This window comes from Oncorhynchus mykiss, chromosome 30, assembly GCF_013265735.2.
Source record: "Oncorhynchus mykiss isolate Arlee chromosome 30, USDA_OmykA_1.1, whole genome shotgun sequence".
Classification (NCBI taxonomy): Eukaryota; Metazoa; Chordata; class Actinopteri; order Salmoniformes; family Salmonidae; genus Oncorhynchus; species Oncorhynchus mykiss.
In genome coordinates this window covers 44,480,669-44,498,781 of record NC_050570.1, presented here as the reverse complement: position 1 = coordinate 44,498,781, position 18,113 = coordinate 44,480,669, and the positions used below count along the sequence as shown (strand labels likewise).

The following is an 18,113-nucleotide window of genomic DNA, read 5'->3' as shown; positions in this document are numbered from 1 at the left end:
GTCTAGCATTGTCTTGCATTAGGAGGAACCCAGGGCCAACCGCACCAGCATATGGTCTCACAAGGGGTCTGAGGTTCTCATCTCGGTACCTAATGGCAGTCAGGCTACCTCTGGCGAGCACATGGAGGGCTGTGCGGCCCCCCAAAGAAATGCCACCCCACACCATGACCGGTCATGCTGGAGGATGTTGCAGGCAGCTGAACGTTCTCCACGGCGTCTCCAGACTCTGTCACGTCTGTCACATGTGCTCAGTGTGAACCTGCTTTAATCTGTGAAGAGCACAGGGCGCCAGTGGCGAATTTGCCAATCTTGGTGTTCTCTGGCAAATGCCAAACGTCCTGCACGGTGTTGGGCTGTAAGCACAACCCCCACCTGTGGACGTCGGGCCCTCATACCACCCTCATGGAGTCTGTTTCTGACCGTTTGAGCAGACACATGCACATTTTGCAGGGCTCTGGCAGTGCTCCTCCTGCTCCTCCTTGCACAAAGGTGGAGGTAGTGGTCCTGCTGCTGGGTTGTTGCTCTCCTACGGTCTCCTCCACATCTCCTGATGTACTGGCCTGTCTCCTGGTAGCGCCTCCATGCTCTGGACACTACGCTGACTGACACAGCAAACCTTCTTGCCACAGCTCGCATTGATGTGCCATCCTGGATGAGCTGCACTACCTGAGCCACTTGTGTGGGTTGTAGACTCCGTCTCATGCTACCCCTATAGTGACATTGTTTAGTTGACATAAACCATGTTTTCTTTCTCTCTCTCTGTCCCTCATCTACTTCTTAGGTTTATAATGGCTATGTAGATAACCCAAGAAATAATGACAACTCTTGGATGGAAACGGGTGCTCTCAATTTCCATGATGATACTGGTATATTAATGATTACTCTTATAATATTACAGACACTGATAAACAACAAATTAGGGCAGTCTTATCTATGCAGAAACAATGTTGACTAAATTCAATGAAAACAATAAGGATTTTGCTATTATCACAGTAGGATAGCATGCAACATGTTTCCTTATACTTTTAATTGTTCCCCATTCTGCTCTTTATTTGTACATACATTACAGCTCTCTGAAATTTAGATTCTTGTTCTGGTTACCTTAGGTAACAGTGTGAGCGAGCTCCCAATGCAAGTGGGCGATGATGCCGGGCAAGTCCACTGGATTGACCTCGACTCCGTCCTATCCCTCTATGCAAGCCACTCCATTTCTTGGAGGTGATCGCTAAGGAGAGGCATGCTCACTGGTAACCATGGAAACAGTGTTTGGCTGAAGGACTAAGATGATTCGCACTGATGTTGGTGCAAGGTTGAGTAGAATATAGTGATGTAATTTTGAGGTAGTGTGACATCAAGTGGTGACACACTGTTCTCATGTTCAAGAGGATTGGCCAGAGCAAGGCCCTGCAGCATAATCACTGTTTTGCCATCATGGCCTTGGTCAGGGAGTAACAAAAAAAGTGGTGTCCACCAATGACTACTCTGTAAACACTCCCTCTGTAACCAGGGCTGATGGGAACATGGTTTGCTTAAAATAAATGCTCTCATTGTTTCTTTGTTACTCCCTGGCACCGAAATCAAAAAGTGCCATAATCAAAAAAAGGCATTTTAAACTATATTGGTCTATTTTTTTTTTTTTTGTGAAGTGTTATGTAAAGACATATCAATTATTATTGGTATATATGTTTAGGGTTAGTTGGTGGTGCAATTTTGTCCTTTTTTTGTATTACAAAATGTAACATGACTGACCACACACTACTGCACTGTAGCTGATGGCACGTGCAAACGACATGATACCAAATAAAAAGAACCAGGAACTACACTACCCGAAAGGCTTTGCATATACTGGGTGACTACGTGGCTCCGACGTTCCTCTACAACGGACCGGGGTGATTTAAATTTAGACGGAGTAAGAAGAGGGGCAATTTAGATCAGTCTGAAATTGAATGAGAGCTAGCTAATACTTTTTATAGTTTAAAACATTTATTTTCCGTCATACGTTTGGATTAACGTTTTGCAATGTCTGGGAAAATCAAGAGCCGAATCGCGGCAAATGCCGACTTGTTATCTGGTAGTGTGTCTTGCGATGAGCGGATTTTACGAGACTGTCATCAGTTGTACATCGATGCCGACAGTGGTGAGTTAGATTGCTAGCTAATGTCTGATCAAATGAAGAGAGCACCAATTTCAACAGGCATTTGCAGTCGGAATGTCATTCAGCCTGTATGTCTAGCTAGCTATATTTGGTATGACTCATTGATTCGGGTGGGTATAATTTGTGGAACGTTCCAACAGGAATCTGTAACAAAAAACGTCGTAATGTACAAGGTTGCCAACAAACGCATATAAAAGTTAGCACGATCAATATACCTAGCTAACTAGCTGCCGAATAGGCTTCAACTCACCACGTAACTTATTCTTAATGTTTGTCCATAGGCTACCAGAGTGAAGACATTTTAAACGCAGGTGAATACATAATAAACGCGGTGAGTGAAAACGTAATGAAATAGCCCACTCCCTACCCGGTATCTTATTCGCCCTCTATACAACTTTGTATGCGTTGTTTGTTGGCAACCTTGTTATTTACGACGTTTTAGGAACTTATTCCTGTTGGAATGTTCCACAAATTATACCCACCCGATTGATTCTGACTAACGCTTCACTTGCTAGTAGCTTGCTACTAACATTACGTTAAAAGGGCTTAGTTTGTGTCCATTCACTCTATAGTGATAATTTTGTTTACTTCTGTTATAAAATGCATTTTACTTAGAACATTATAGTTCCAACGTCTGATTTGTCTGATTTGTCTATCTTCACACAGCATAGTTCTGAGCAGGGCTGGCTCCAGGCATAAGCAGTGACTTTGGGCAGGGCTTTCCAAATTTGTTAACCTAACATGTTGACCAGACCGGACAAGTCGCGTGCGCGAGCGTCACAAAATACATTTAGAAATCTGTTATTCATTTATTGCGCCAACGCGCGTCTGCCATGCCAAGGGCTAAAATATAACTATTTTCTATTCTATTTCTGACGCAGATCGCACTGAAAGTCCTGCCTCTCCCATCTTGTTATTGGTTTATAGAATCAGGTACCCACGTGCCATCTCCTCATTGGTTATACCCACGTGGGTGATTGAAAGACGAACTGTTTTGCCGGTCGTCGTGGTAATAATATGAAAGTTTAGATGCATCACCATATAAGTTCAAATGTGAAAAAGCCTGGCAGGAGGAGCGATGACTAGAAACGATTCGGTTGGCCGTTTTATGTGTGGATTTATTGTCGGAGTAGAAGACCTTGTGCATTTCAGGTAAACTAACAACTCAATGTTTATATCCCAGGACAAATTAGCTAGCAACAGCAAGCTAGCTTAATCGGACAAATTAGCTAGCAAGTGCAAGCTAACTAGCTAAATTGCCATACATGTTTAATGCTTTTCGACCTGTCCCCAAATGAATGTAATTGGTTCAGAGTTTGTTTTTATATTTTAACCTGCGTGTGGTGATTGGTGTAGGGGGACAAAATAAATGTATGCATGATAGCGCAGCCGGTTTGGGTTCCGGGTAAGGAGTTTTGACAGTGTTGCTAACTCCTCAGTAAGGAAAGTAGCTATTGGCTGTCCTAAAAGTCGCTAAATCACGTCATCGCCTAATTTGCATAATTTGCCATGTGCATGTAATTGTGATGGATGCTGTAGGAGAGAGGAATAACGTCGTGGGAGAGACAAATTGAGTAAAAAAAACACCCTAAATATTTTTAGAACTACAAATTAACTTTCTTCTGTCGATTTTTTTTTTTTTTAATGTCACAATTCCAACCCTCCTGCTTAATCCGGGCTTGGGATCGGCAAAAGTGACCCAAAAGAGACACCCTGACGGAGTTACTTAGTTTTTAAATTTAAATGTTTTGTTTTTGTTTATTTTTCTTAATTTGGTTTGGTTTTTAACCTTATGGTCCACTTAGGAGCCTACAACAAGTCACAGTAAAACATGAACATTTTTAACCATAACATTTTTTTGTATACAATCTACTTTAACAGTCTAAATGGACCAAAAAGAGACAATAGAACAAACTGTCAATGGCAATGTGAGAAAATTATGGTAATTAGTCTGGCCCTAATCCATTATATATATTTTTTTCAGACCCCCCTCCACACACACACAGGCTGTGCTGGCTCACAGAAAGAGTGGGTCATCGTCATTTTGGCCAAGGCTCTCTATGGCAGGTTCAGCAACTGAGGGAGCTGACTTAACTGAGTAAGCAGCTGATGTGCCAAAAAGCTGCAAAATAATATCAGGCAGCTGGTGCTCATAGCAAGCCTCACCAGACAGCTTCAGTCCATATCAAATGTACAGGATGGAGTTAAGGGTCTGTAAGCACATCTGATTTTTAAGTTTGCTTTTTACCACACTCATCTGGCTGAATACTCTCGACTTCAGCATTCGAGTGTGGCAAGGACAACATAGACACAGCAGCCATGGCAAGTTCTTGAAACGGGTTGATATCAGCTGCATCTCTGAACTTCCAAATCACACTCCAGAAGCCCAGTGTGTTTTTTGTCTCATTCCATTTACTTAGATGGATGGCACGCCATTGCTGGACAATCTTGTCTATCACTGTAGGGGAGTAGCCAAAGAGCTTGGCTATTTCTCCAGGGCTCTTATTGTGCTTTAGAGTTTCCTCCACATTGAAAACTGACATCTACTGCAATGCTTCGATGTTGTCCGGCAGTCTCACCCTCACCCTCAACTCATTAGTGAGGGAGACGGTGAAGGCTACACCCCACTTTCGACATTGTTTTCATCCTCAGGCGCAAGGTGGAGCTCAGCTGCCTTTGACTCAAAAAGGTAACCACGGTACGGTTTGGGACTGATGTATCCATCTGTTAGCCCTTTGAGTACATCAACATTTGCCAGTGGATTCAGCACCCTGCTGCTCACAGACTTGATCAGGCTATCCAAGTTGTCAAGTAGCTTAAGAGGATCTACTTGCTCTCCCTCAAAAGCCTTGATGGCCAACTGTACCTCACCCAGCACTGACTTAAAAAAGTCAGATCCAATATGTTTTGAGGATCACTGTACATGGAGTATAAAACCTCAGCCATGTAGCAGTGTTCACTGGACTTGGTGACTGTGAAATGCAGCCTAAGCTCCTCCCACTGGTCCAAAATGCGTGAAACCGTGGGTTCAATGGAGAGCCAACGTGGCACACACCTTGGTTATCTAAAGGTTTCTCCCCACAGTTGGTCTCATATATGGCCTTGTAGGCCTCCCTGCGCTTTGGAGACACTGAAAACCAGTTATAAGTCTCTCGTACCTAGTACTCCACACTACGGGGGATGGTGTCATTGGAAGCATGACTTACAGCAAGCTGCAGAGAGTGGCACACACAACCCCCAGGTACTTAGCAACACTTACAGTGCCTTGCGAAAGTATTCGGCCCCCTTGAACTTTGCAACCTTTTGCCACATTTCAGGCTTCAAACATAAAGATATAAAACTGTATTTTTTTTGTGAAGAATCAACAACAAGTGGGACACAATCATGAAGTGGAACGACATTTATTGGATATTTCAAACTTTTTTAACAAATAAAAACTGAAAAATTGGGCGTGCAAAATTATTCAGCCCCCTTAAGTTAATACTTTGTAGCGCCACCTTTTGCTGCGATTACAGCTGTAAGTCGCTTGGGGTATGTCTCTATCAGTTTTGCACATCGAGAGACTGAATTTTTTTCCCATTCCTCCTTGCAAAACAGCTCGAGCTCAGTGAGGTTGGATGGAGAGCATTTGTGAACAGCAGTTTTCAGTTCTTTCCACAGATTCTCGATTGGATTCAGGTCTGGACTTTGACTTGGCCATTCTAACACCTGGATATGTTTATTTTTGAACCATTCCATTGTAGATTTTGCTTTATGTTTTGGATCATTGTCTTGTTGGAAGACAAATCTCCGTCCCAGTCTCAGGTCTTTTGCAAACTCCATCAGGTTTTCTTCCAGAATGGTCCTGTATTTGTCTCCATCCATCTTCCCATCAATTTTAACCATCTTCCCTGTCCCTGCTGAAGAAAAGCAGGCCCAAACCATGATGCTGCCACCACCATGTTTGACAGTGGGGATGGTGTGTTCAGCTGTGTTGCTTTTACGCCAAACATAACGTTTTGCATTGTTGCCAAAAAGTTCAATTTTGGTTTCATCTGACCAGAGCACCTTCTTCCACATGTTTGGTGTGTCTCCCAGGTGGCTTGTGGCAAACTTTAAACAACACTTTTTATGGATATCTTTAAGAAATGGCTTTCTTCTTGCCACTCTTCCATAAAGGCCAGATTTGTGCAATATACGACTGATTGTTGTCCTATGGACAGAGTCTCCCACCTCAGCTGTAGATCTCTGCAGTTCATCCAGAGTGATCATGGGCCTCTTGGCTGCATCTCTGATCAGTCTTCTCCTTGTATGAGCTGAAAGTTTAGAGGGACGGCAAGGTCTTGGTAGATTTGCAGTGGTCTGATACTCCTTCCATTTCAATATTATCGCTTGCACAGTGCTCCTTGGGATGTTTAAAGCTTGGGAAATATTTCTGTATCCAAATCCGGCTTTAAACTTCTTCACAACAGTATCTCGGACCTGCCTGGTGTGTTCCTTGTTCTTCATGATGCTCTCTGCGCTTTTAACGGACCTCTGAGACTATCACAGTGCGGGTGCATTTATACGGAGACTTGATTACACACAGGTGGATTGTATTTATCATCATTAGTCATTTAGGTCAACATTGGATCATTCAGAGATCCTCACTGAACTTCTGGAGAGAGTTTGCTGCACTGAAAGTAAAGGGGCTGAATAATTTTGCACGCCCAATTTTTCAGTTTTTGATTTGTTAAAAAAGTTTGAAATATCCAATAAATGTCGTTCCACTTCATGATTGTGTCCCACTTGTTGTTGATTCTTCACAAAAAAATACAGTTTTATATCTTTATGTTTGAAGCCTGAAATGTGGCAAAAGGTCGCAAAGTTCAAGGGGGCCGAATACTTTCGCAATGCACTGTATATATTTAATGTTTTAATTGTTTTTGGTTACTACATGATTCCATGTGTTATTTCATAGTTTTGATGCCTTCACTATTATTCTACCATGTAGAAAATAGTAAAAATAAAGAAACCCTTGAATGAGTTGGTGTCAACTTTTGACTAGTACTGGACATAAGAGATCAAAGGTCACCATCATGAAGACAGTATATTTAAAACACAACTTGCAAACTCTCCTCGCTTTGAGAGCAAATGGATTCTCTTTGAAAATTAACAAAATGAGCAGAATTTGTAAATAATCAAGAACAATTCCAAAAGTTAAATCACAACTTTCAAGCAACTGAAAAATATATCTGACAAATCCTAGTCTGTGTGAGAATTAGTGTAAATTCAGTTGTTTCATAAGCAATTTGTAAATGTGTGTTAGGTTCTGTAAACTGAGATGCTAACATTGATATGCTAATGGTGAAAGTTCTGAGGCCATTTTGTGACAAACAAAGCAATGACTTTTCATAGTGTGCACACTTCTATACATTGGCCATATGCACCACGCATAGGAAAATAAACTAATGCCTCATTTAAAAAAACACAGTTTATCTAGCAATCTGTGTACATTAAAGAAAGCACATTCTCAAAAGTAGCCTATATAACCATCATATATGGATTATAGAAATTGAGTTGCAAAGGAAGAAATTAACACCGTCAAATAATCAACATCCTAAGTTTTAGGGTAGATTTTGAGCTTCTATGTTGGAATAAGAATCGAGATGGTCTGCCTCTACCTAAATCCCATGATTTCTGCATCTTATGACGAGTTAGGATTTCCTCAGTCTAGGTTCCAACAACGTGACTCCAACAAATCACTTTGGAGATTATTTGTGCCCTGTTATAACACATCTCTCTGTGCGTCATGAAGAAATGACCTTGTCAAATCATGCTCTTTTTCGCATGATTGAAGTTCTGATTGCAACTGCTCTATTTTGCGCTATGAGGTCCTCTGGGACTTCAGTCATATCAAGCTTGTTCAACACTAGTTTGCTGTGTCACAATTCACCTTTTCCAAGTATAAACACAAGCTATAGAATTAATGTATTAGATTTTTTTTTCCTTATGCATTCCAACATATTGCCAGTTAATGAAGAATTTCATCCCTAGTAAATTAAATGTCAGACCATTTTTGCCTTTCTTGATCATATCATTAATTTGAGATTGCTGTAACTCAAACATATCTATTGCTTGCATATTCTCCATCATGCATGTGCTCGTAATATATATCGGGGAATCTAATGAAATAAACTCCAAATGATTTGGAAGAGATATTACGTCGGGATCACCATTAACTGTAGTGGGCAGTAATATTTGATATGTGAATATGCAGTATATTATAAACTCAGCAAAAACATCGCTTTCTCAGGACCGTATCTTTCAAAGATAATTTGTAAAAATCCAAATAACTTCACAGATCTTCATTGTAAAGGGTTTAAACCATGATTGTTCAATGAACCATGAATGAACATGCACCTGTGGAACGGTTAAGACACTAACAGCTTACAGACGGAAGGCAATTAAGGTCACAGTTATGAAAACGTAGGACACTAAAGAGGCCTTTCTACTGACTCTGGAAAAACACCAAAAGAAAGATGCCCATGGTCCCTGCTCATCTGCGTGAACATGCCATAGGCATGCTGCAAGGAGTCATGAGGACTACAGATGTGGCCAGGGCAATAAATTGCAATGTCCGTACTTTTTTTGTGACACGCCTAAGAAAGGGAGACAGGGAGGACAGCTGATCGTCATCACAGTGGCAGACCCACGTGTAAAAATAAAAACCCTGCACAGGATCGGAACATCACACCTGCGGGACAGGTACAGGATGGCAACAACTGCCCGAGTTACACCAGGAACGCACAATCCCTCCATCAGTGCTCAGACTGTCCGCAATAGGCTGAGAAAGGCTGGACTGAGGGCTTGTAGGCCTGTTTGTAAGGCAGGTCCTCACCAGACATCACAGGGTAACGACGTCACCTATGGGCCCACCGTCGTTGGACCAGACAGGACTGGCAAAAAGTGCTCTTTACTGACAAGTTGTGGTTTTGTCTCACCAGGGGTGATGGTCAGATTCGTGTTTATCGTCGAAGGAATGAGCGTTACACCGAGGCCTGTACTCTGGAGCGGGATCAATTTGGAGGTGGCGGGTCCGTCATGGTCTGGGGCGGTGTGTCACAGCATCATCGGACTGAGCTTGTTATCATTGCAGGCAATCTCAACACTGCGTTACAGGGAAGACATCCTCCTCCCTCATGTGGTACCCTTCCTGCAGGGTCATCCTGACATGACCCTCCAGCATGACAATGCCACCAGCCATACTGCTCGTTCTGTGCGTGATTTTGTGCAAGACAGGAATGTCAGTGTTCTGCCATGGCCAGCGAAGAGCCCGGATCTCAATCCCATTGAGCACATCTGGGACCTGTTGGATCGGAGGGCTCGGGCCATTCCCCCCCCCACACAGAAATGTCCAGGAACTTGCAGGTGTCTTGGTGTAAGAGTGGGGTAACATCTCACAGCAAGAACTGGAACATCTGGTGCAATCCACGAGGAGGAGATGCACTGCAGTACTTACTGCAGCTGGTGGCCACACCCAGATACTGACTGATACTTTTGATTTTGACCCCCCCTGTGGAACTTGTTCAGTTTGTCTCAGTTGTTGAATCTTGTTTATGTCCATACAAATATTTACACGTTAAGTTTGCTGAAAATAAACCCAGATGACAGTGAGAGGATGTCTTTTTTTTTTTTTTTTTTTTTTTTTTTTTTTTTTTTTTTTGCCTAGTGTGTATATATAAATCACATGCGATTCATAAGACTAAGCAATTAGCCCATTAAATTAAATATCTTTATCTGACTCCATAGTATAAATAGGAATATGCAAGGAGACTTGAGTTACACTAATAGGCATTGAAGAAAAGTCTGGGAATAGAATTCTAAATACACGTGTATTTAAATACTTTATGAAATGGCTGGATACCCATGCAAGGCCTAAAGCTTATTAAGTTACAAGGCGTTAACAAGAATTACAAGGCATTATTCTAAGCATGGTCAGAGAGAGCGAAATCATAGCCTGAAAGGCCATGTCCCAAAAGTCCATGGGTTGGAGAGAGAAATAAAGTGTCTCATCACAGCAGGTCAGGAACAAATAAGAGAAGGAACAATTTAATCTTAGACCCTTTTATAAGCATCTGAGTTTTTTGGTCAAAAACGTAGGTTTTGAATTGAATTGTACTACTGTAAAGTTAAACTCCAATCAGGCACTACATGACCAAAGGTATGTGGACACCTGCTCGTCGAACATCTCATTCCAAAATCATGGCATTAATGTGGAGTTGGTCCCCCACAAACCGACATGTTGGAAAGTTGGCATCCTATGACGGTGCCATGTTGAAAGTCACTGAGCTCTTCAGTAAGGCCATTCTACTGCTAAGGGGTGACCACATACCTTTGTATATGTAGTGTATCAGAGCTACATGATGTTAAGGGGGGGGTTATCTACACAATTTAACAAATTATTTTACCCATTGGTCAAAATATGCATTTTGGGGGGAGGGGGACCCTACTTAGTTGCTTACACATTTATGGTATTTAGCTACACATTGATTCCTGAAGAATATGACGTATAAATGCCTGAGCTTAGTTCTACAGTCGAACCCCATCAGAACCCTTGCATACATAGCGTAGTCTATGGATTTGAAGTTTGTATATCTCCAGCCACATCCCTCAGCTTTTTACTGAAACTGGTGGGGAGGACACTTTTGTTAATATTTCAATTAGGATTGCCTCTATAATGTGACTACCAGCAGGAGCTGTTAGCAATAGCTAGATTAGTTAGCTAGCTATAGCTTAGCGGCTAATGCTAATAAACTACCAAATTTGATCAATCAGCGTTATATGAAACTCATCAAATCGATGCGCAAGTTTGTGGCTAATATTTATCCCATAGCTAGCTAGCCGATGTTCGCTTATCTAACGTTAGCTAATTGTCCTGATCACATCCCCTGCTGTCTCTATTCTAGGGCTGGTAGCAGTGGCCCAGTCAGTTGGCGTGACTCTGCTGGCACCCAGGAAAAAGATCACGGTCATGTTGATGGGCAACCACTCGGCCGGCAAGAGCTCCTTCATCAACTGGTAATGTTCAATCAAATCAAGGTTATCATTGACAACGCCAGAAGGGGTAGAGAGAAGGATGTACTTTGAAAAGTATTCCATCAGGGACAGGGACTTTTCCGTTCACTGATACTTACTGTCCCCTATGCTTCCTTTTGCTTCAAAGTCATTGTAATTATGTCCCATGGTCCATTTGTCATTGTGTGTGTGTGGACATGAATGCCAGAGAGAGTGCTTGTTAATGTCTGCTGAAACTTTGTCTCAGGTATGTGGAGGAGCACATCCAGCGCACAGGAGTGGCCATTGAGACGCAAGGCTTCAGCTTTGTTACTAGTGGCCGCAAGAGAGAGTCTCTCACAGTGAGTACTGCTGGTATAGTTCTGAGTGAATTTCCCCTTCAGTTTGCTCCTCACGTCATGCACTTTGGTTGAGGTACTTTGAGGGGCTTAACCTTTTCACTTGAGTAAGTGCTCACACGGTGGATATTTGTTTTTCTCGCAGAATGTAAACTTTGTTTTGTTTCTTGCTGTATTTCAGGGAAATGCCACGCTGCACCTTTACCCACACTTCAAACCGCTACACGAGATCAAGGGTGAGACTTCAGAGTTGATTCAACCTCATTAGTCTGCGTCATAGTAAGACTCAGGAAACAACTCCCTCCCCTGTATTATATGATGCAATATAAATACAATGGTAATGGTAGCATGACTGACGACCCATTCTAAACATTAGTCAGCACTTTGTGTGAAATGCATGAAAATACCATTCAAGTAAAGGGCTCTCGCTCTCTACCTGTAGGTGTGTCTGAGTACCTGGGCACTGAGATCTGCACATCGAGGCAGAAACGCTTCAGCCTAGTGACGTTTGTGGACTCTCCTGGCCTGGTGGACGGGGACATGAAGTACCCCTTCGATGTGGACCAGGCCATCATGTGGCTGGGTAGGTCACCACAATATGGTGGTGTAGGGTGTGTAATTTTGTGAATATACAGTAACAGTCAAACGTTTGGACACACCTACTCATTCAAGAGTTTCTTTATTTTTTACTATTTTCTACATTGTAGAATCATAGTGAAGATTAAATAACCCATCTGGAATCGTGTAGTAACCAAAAAAGTGTTAAACAAATCAATATTGAAGATTCTCCAAAGTTGACAGCTTTGCACACTCTTGGCATTCTCTCAACCAGCATCAATGAGGTAGTCACCTGGAATGCATTTCAGTTAACAGGTGTGCCTTGTTAAAAGTTCATTTGTGGATTTTTGTTCCTTTTTAATGTGTTTGAGCCTATTTGTTGTGTTGTGACATGGTAGGTGTAGTATACAGAAGATATCCCTATTTGGTAAAAGACCAAGTCCATATTGCGGCAAGAACAGCTCAAATAAGCAAAGAGAAATTACAGTCCATCATTACTTTAAGACATGGTCAGTCAATCAGAAAAATGTAAAGTACTTTTGAAAGTTTCTTCAATTGCAGTCGCAATAACCATCAAGCGCTATGATGCAACTAGCTCTCATGAGGACCGCCATAGGAAAGGAAGACCCAGAGTTACTTTGCTGCAGAGGATAAGTTCATTAGAGTTACCAGCCTCAAATAGCAGCCCAATGCTTCAGAGTTCAAGTAACAGACACCTCTCAACTGTTCAGAGGACACTGTGTGAATCATGCCTTCATGGGTGAATTGCTGCAAAGAAACCTCTACTATAGGACACCAATAATAATAAGAGACTTGGGCCAAGAAACACGAGCAAGGACAGTGGGAAATCTTATTAGTCTTATGAGTCCAAATTTGCGTTTTTATTTTTTTTGTTCCAACCGCCGCGTATTTGTGAGACACCAACTAGGTGAACGGATGATCCCTACATGTGTGGTTCCCACCGTGAAGCATGGAGGTGGGGGTACTTTGCTGGTGACACTCTGTGATTTATTTAGAATTCAAGGCACACTTAACCAGCATGGATACCACAGCATTCTGCAGCGATACACCATCCCATCTGGTTTGCGCTTAGTGGGACTATCATTTGTTTTTCAACAGGACATTGACCCAATACACCTCCAGGCTGTGTAAGGGCTATTTGACCAAGGAGGAGAGTGATGGAGTGCTGCATCAGATGACCTGGCCTCCACAATCACCTGACCTCAACCCAATTGAGATGGTTTGGGATGAGTTGGACCGCAGAGTGAAGGAAAAGCAGCCAAAATGTGCTTAGCATATGTGGGAACTACTTTTTAAGACGGTTGGAAAAGCGTTCCTCACGAAGCTGGTTGAGAGAATGCCAAGAATGTGCAAAGCTGTCATCAAGTGGCTACTTTAAAGAATCTAAAATATATTTAGATTTGTTTAACACTTTTTTGGTTACTACATGATTCCATATGTGTTATTTCATAGTTAAACAATGCAGAAAATAGTACAAAAAATAGTACAAAATAAAGAAAAACCCTTGGATGAGTAGGTGTTCATACTTTTGACTGGTACTGTCCCCTCCCAGGTGAGCTGTGTGACCTCATCCTGGTGTTCTTTGACCCCATGGGCCAGGCGCTGTGCAAGCGCACCCTCAACATCGTGGAGAAGCTCAACGAGGAGCACGGTGACCGCCTGCGCTTGTACCTCAGCAAGGCCGACGAGGCTGGGGGAGAGTCGGACAGACAGGTACACACACACACTGTAGTGGGAAATTTAAGATGAATAAAGTTGATATTCACTTAAGTTATTAACGCAATGTATTATACTTTTTATTTTCTGTTATACACATGATTCTGTTCGTGCAAGGTTTTTAATCACTAGACTTGGAGGCCAGACGTGAAGGAGAACTGTCCATACACTATCTGCTGATAGTGTTGGTGCCAGTCTAAAGGTGCCAGTTCCGAGGACACACTGGTTATTATTGTACTCTTGTGAGAGTGTGTGATTCACTGCCTTGTCTTTTATGTGTTTAGAGAACATATGTGCTTGGGATATTAGGGCCAGCTCAGGGAAGGCTCGGAAGACATTTTCTCTGCTTCTGTGCTGGAGGTTTCTCCCTCGAGCAAATTGTACTAAAATATATTTTTTTTACTTTATCAACGGCCGCTTTTGTGTTTATTTCACCTGGAAATTCTCTATTACACACACCGTATACATATCTACATTATGAGCAAGGTTGACAAGGGGCTGGGAGGAAGATGGCCAGTTTGTTATAATCTAACAGCTCCCAGCTTGAAGTTTCAAACATTAGCTAATCAGAAAATATATCCCTGTCGTGATTGGCTCTTTCAGAGGGTGATGATGCAGATAGTCCAGGAGCTGTGCAAGCGGCCGGGACTCAACAAGTGTGGCTTTGACATGCCTACCATCTATGTTCCCAACCCCAACAAGGTAGCCACCGCACCACACCCACCTTTTTGTACACGGCACCTGAAAGTCACTGCATGTGACAACCTGGGCAATCTTGGACTATCCTAGCTAAATAAATAAAATGTATGTATACTATGTACATATGTTTTGAACTTCACTTCCACCTGCTTGTCCCAACCCCAGCCCAGTCGCTGTGTGAACCAGATTGAGGAGGCATGTCGCACCATCGAGAAGACCATCAACCAGACAGTCCAGAACACACTCAACTCACTAGAGAAGGACTGTGAGCTTATCACTGAGGCCATTGCAGATACACTCAGCCAAGACAGGTAACACACGCATGCATGCAGTGTGTTTTACACCTGCACTTATTCTCAACTTGCTGATAAAAAAGACTGTATGACTGAGGATATTGTAGATGACACACACATCACTGATCTTCTCTCCTTTCCAACACAACAATACCCACCCTCTCTCTCTCTCTCCCTCCCTCAGGCAGACCAGTGTAGATAACCGGCGGGCGCGCTGTAAGGGCTGTTTGTTGGCTCTTCTAGGCTTCAGTGTCCCCTTCATGCTGATGGCAGCCCTGGTGCTGGGCAGCTTCTCCAAAGAGCTGTTAGAGATGGCCCTGGGGGATGACGGCATCGAGGCCCTCTCTCTCTACCTGGTCAGTGTATTTGTAAGAGAGAGACTGTGTTTAAGGGGTGGTGGTTGTTAGTCTGACTGTGTGTGTGTGTGAGACGTAGTCGTGGAATTTTTGTGTTTGTGTGACTCTTTCCCCCCCCCCCACACACACACACAGGCTCCTGTAGTGAGAGTGTTTGTCTCCATGTCCGTGGAGTACCAGCTCTACAGTTGTGGCGGACTCATCTTCCTCTCCTTCCTACTCCTCATCCTTGCCCGCTTCTCCTTCAGGTAAGAGCTGAGCACACTCACAAACTGCGGCATCTTGTTCAAGTACCACCAGTTATCAATGAATTATGCCTAAAGCATCGCTCTCTATCTCTGCAGGACTCAGCCCACTCTCTCTGGCCGACAGAAGAGGCAGCTACAGGAAAAGCTGGATTATGTGCAGGAGGTGGTGAAGACAAAGAAGGTAGTGTGTGACCATGCAGTGGTATGTGTGTGAGCATGCAGTGCTGTGTGTGCTTGACCACTAACTGTGTGTATCTCTCCCTTCCTGTAGAAGAAGCTCTATGAGGAATACCTTCGCCAGAGTGTGGGTGATCAAGATATGGACTAAAAGAAAATGGAGGAAACCACTGACGTACCACTTAACATTCCTACTGTAGAGGACCAAATGTAATGTAGGGTTTAAACTGTTCAGGCTTTACCTTCCTGGCCATGCCTTATGGTGCATTCATGACAATTCTGAAACTCAAGAGTTAAAATGAACATAAGTTATTTGTGTAGAGCAGGGCTGTTCAATGTCAGTCATGGAGGGCCAAAGCACTTCTGGTTTTCATCCTTCTAATCAGAGACTGATTCAGACCTGGGACACCAGGTGAGTGCAATTAACTACCAGGTAGAAACAAAAAAGGGTTTCGGCCCTCCAGGACTGTAATTGAACAGCCCTGGCGTACAGATTCCTATTGGTTGATTCTGATTCTCTCCAAGTGGGAAAACTCTGGCCTCTTCTTTCTACAACGAATGTCCAAGTAGAGAATGTCTGAATTTCAGAGTTGTCTTGAACGCACCATTTACGTGTCCCTCCGGAGTACGCAGGGCGACATGGGAAATGTAATCCTTGTACAAGTGTTGTCAGTCCAATATCTGTTCATTCATGTAGTTGTAAACCATAGATCGCCTAAATTTCTAATATGAGCATTCAGAACCTAACTCGACACGCACTGTAATATTCATTTCCCAATATTTTTCACTACCGTGTTACCTGATAGGTAGATTTTAAAAACAACAAACATCATGGGACCTGTATTTTTGTATGAGATTAGATACGGTTTACAAACTACATTATGAATTGAACAAAGCATTTATATACGTTTTTACAATGTTTGGTATCCACAGTTGTGCCTGTTTGCTACTCCAGGCTTCAACATCTGACTCAGACAAACACCTATGCTGCAATAAACCAATAATAACATGAGGATCATGGGACCTGTATTTTTGTACAAGGTGAACTCTCAGCATTAAATTACTTTTGCGATACTATTTACTCGCTGTTCCTTTTGTTCACGTAACTGTTCAAAGCAGCAATTGTGCTGTTCCACATGTTTTCTGACCATGAATGTCAATTGTTTCTAACTGTTAGACTAATGAATAAGCACAGCAGCTGCCTGTGAACAAACAGTTCACAACCATGAGGATCTGTGGATGATCAGTAATGTTTTACTTTCTTTTCCTACATTGGTAGTACGTTTCATTCAAAATTATATAAATAAACGCAAATGTTTGTACAATGTGTTCTGTTCAGCAGGGATCATGCATTTTTAGGATATCGACTCCATGTTTGGTGTCTTTTTATATATGGGCAGTGAGAAAATTGTCCAGGCATACTGTATTTCAGAAGCTGCTCTGAATAGTTGAGGGAACGGAACATCCTGACCATGAGGGTGTTTTGGGGACTCCTTAGCAGGGGGCAGGTCCTCCTGGGGTGTGGAAGTGGGTGGAACCAAACATTCCGCATCTGTGACAAGCGAACAGAAATGAACATGCATGGATGCGTCTAACTTCTGCCTAAAACTGGTGATGTTAATATGACGTAGCCTACATTTTGTCAGGTGAAACCAGGGACTGACTGGTACAAGATATAGTTGTGGGAATTTCAAGTGTAAAGGGTGAGGGGGAATGCTGCATGGTGGGATGAAGGCGTGCTGCTGGACTCCCTTCGTGTATCCTATAAGTTTGTCAATAGTAGGCCTAATAATAAGACAGTAAATCTAATTCTAATCACAGGTATGCTCAGTTCTGTCATATGTCAATGTCAGAAACCATTCCCTCAGTTGAGTCATACACTACATGGCCACAAGTATGTGGACACCTTCTCATCAAACATCTCATTCCAAAATCATGGGCATTAATATGGAGTTGGTCCCTCCTTTGCTGCTATAACAGCATTGACCCTTCTGGGAAGGCTTTTCCCTAGATGTTGGAATATTGCTGCAGGGACATGCTTTCATTCAGCCACAAGAGCATTAGTGAGGTCGGGCACTGAGGTTGGGCGTTCAGGCCTGGCTCGCAGTCGGTGTTCCAATACACCCCAAAGGTGTTCGATGGGGTTGAGGTCAGGGCTCTGCAGGACAGTCAAAGTTCTTCCACACTGATCTCGACAAACTATTTCTGTATGGACCTCGCTTTGTGCACAGGGCCATTGTCATGCTGAAACAGGAAAGGGCCTTCCCCACACTGTTGCCACAAAGTTGGAAGCACAGAATGTCTAGAATGTCATTGTATGCTGTAGCGTTAAGAATTCCCTTCACTAGAACTAAGGGGGCTAGCCCAAACCATGAAAAACAGCCCCAAACTTTACAGTTGGCACTATAAATTCGGGCAGTTGCTCGGTAGTGAGTGTTGCAACCGAGGACAGACGATTTTTACGTGCTACGCGCTTGTGAGGCCTACCTCTCAGCGGCTGAGCCGTTGTTGCTCCT

At 42.9% G+C, this 18,113-nt stretch overlaps 1 protein-coding gene across 1 annotated transcript; it reads left to right on the top strand.

Annotated features, from left to right (window-relative positions):
* Positions 1 to 1,838: 1,838 nt before the first annotated feature.
* LOC110521891 lies at positions 1,839 to 16,924 on the top strand. Its single transcript, XM_036969152.1, has 12 exons — positions 1,839 to 2,137; positions 11,083 to 11,194; positions 11,439 to 11,532; positions 11,711 to 11,765; positions 11,972 to 12,112; positions 13,661 to 13,821; positions 14,428 to 14,526; positions 14,689 to 14,834; positions 15,001 to 15,172; positions 15,308 to 15,420; positions 15,517 to 15,601; positions 15,692 to 16,924. The coding sequence occupies exons 1-12, from the start codon at positions 2,020 to 2,022 to the stop codon at positions 15,746 to 15,748; spliced, it is 1,353 nt and encodes a 450-aa protein (XP_036825047.1). The 5' UTR covers positions 1,839 to 2,019; the 3' UTR covers positions 15,749 to 16,924.
* The last annotated feature ends 1,189 nt before the right edge of the window (positions 16,925 to 18,113 follow it).

Coding starts and splice junctions, on each gene's coding strand:
- LOC110521891 (XM_036969152.1), top strand. CDS start 2,020: ATGTCTGGGAAAATCAAGAGCCGAATCGCGGCAAATGCCGACTTGTTA. Junction 11,195..11,438: donor AAGAGCTCCTTCATCAACTG/GTAATGTTCAAT, acceptor ACTTTGTCTCAG/GTATGTGGAGGAGCACATCC. Junction 13,822..14,427: donor GGGGAGAGTCGGACAGACAG/GTACACACACAC, acceptor TGGCTCTTTCAG/AGGGTGATGATGCAGATAGT.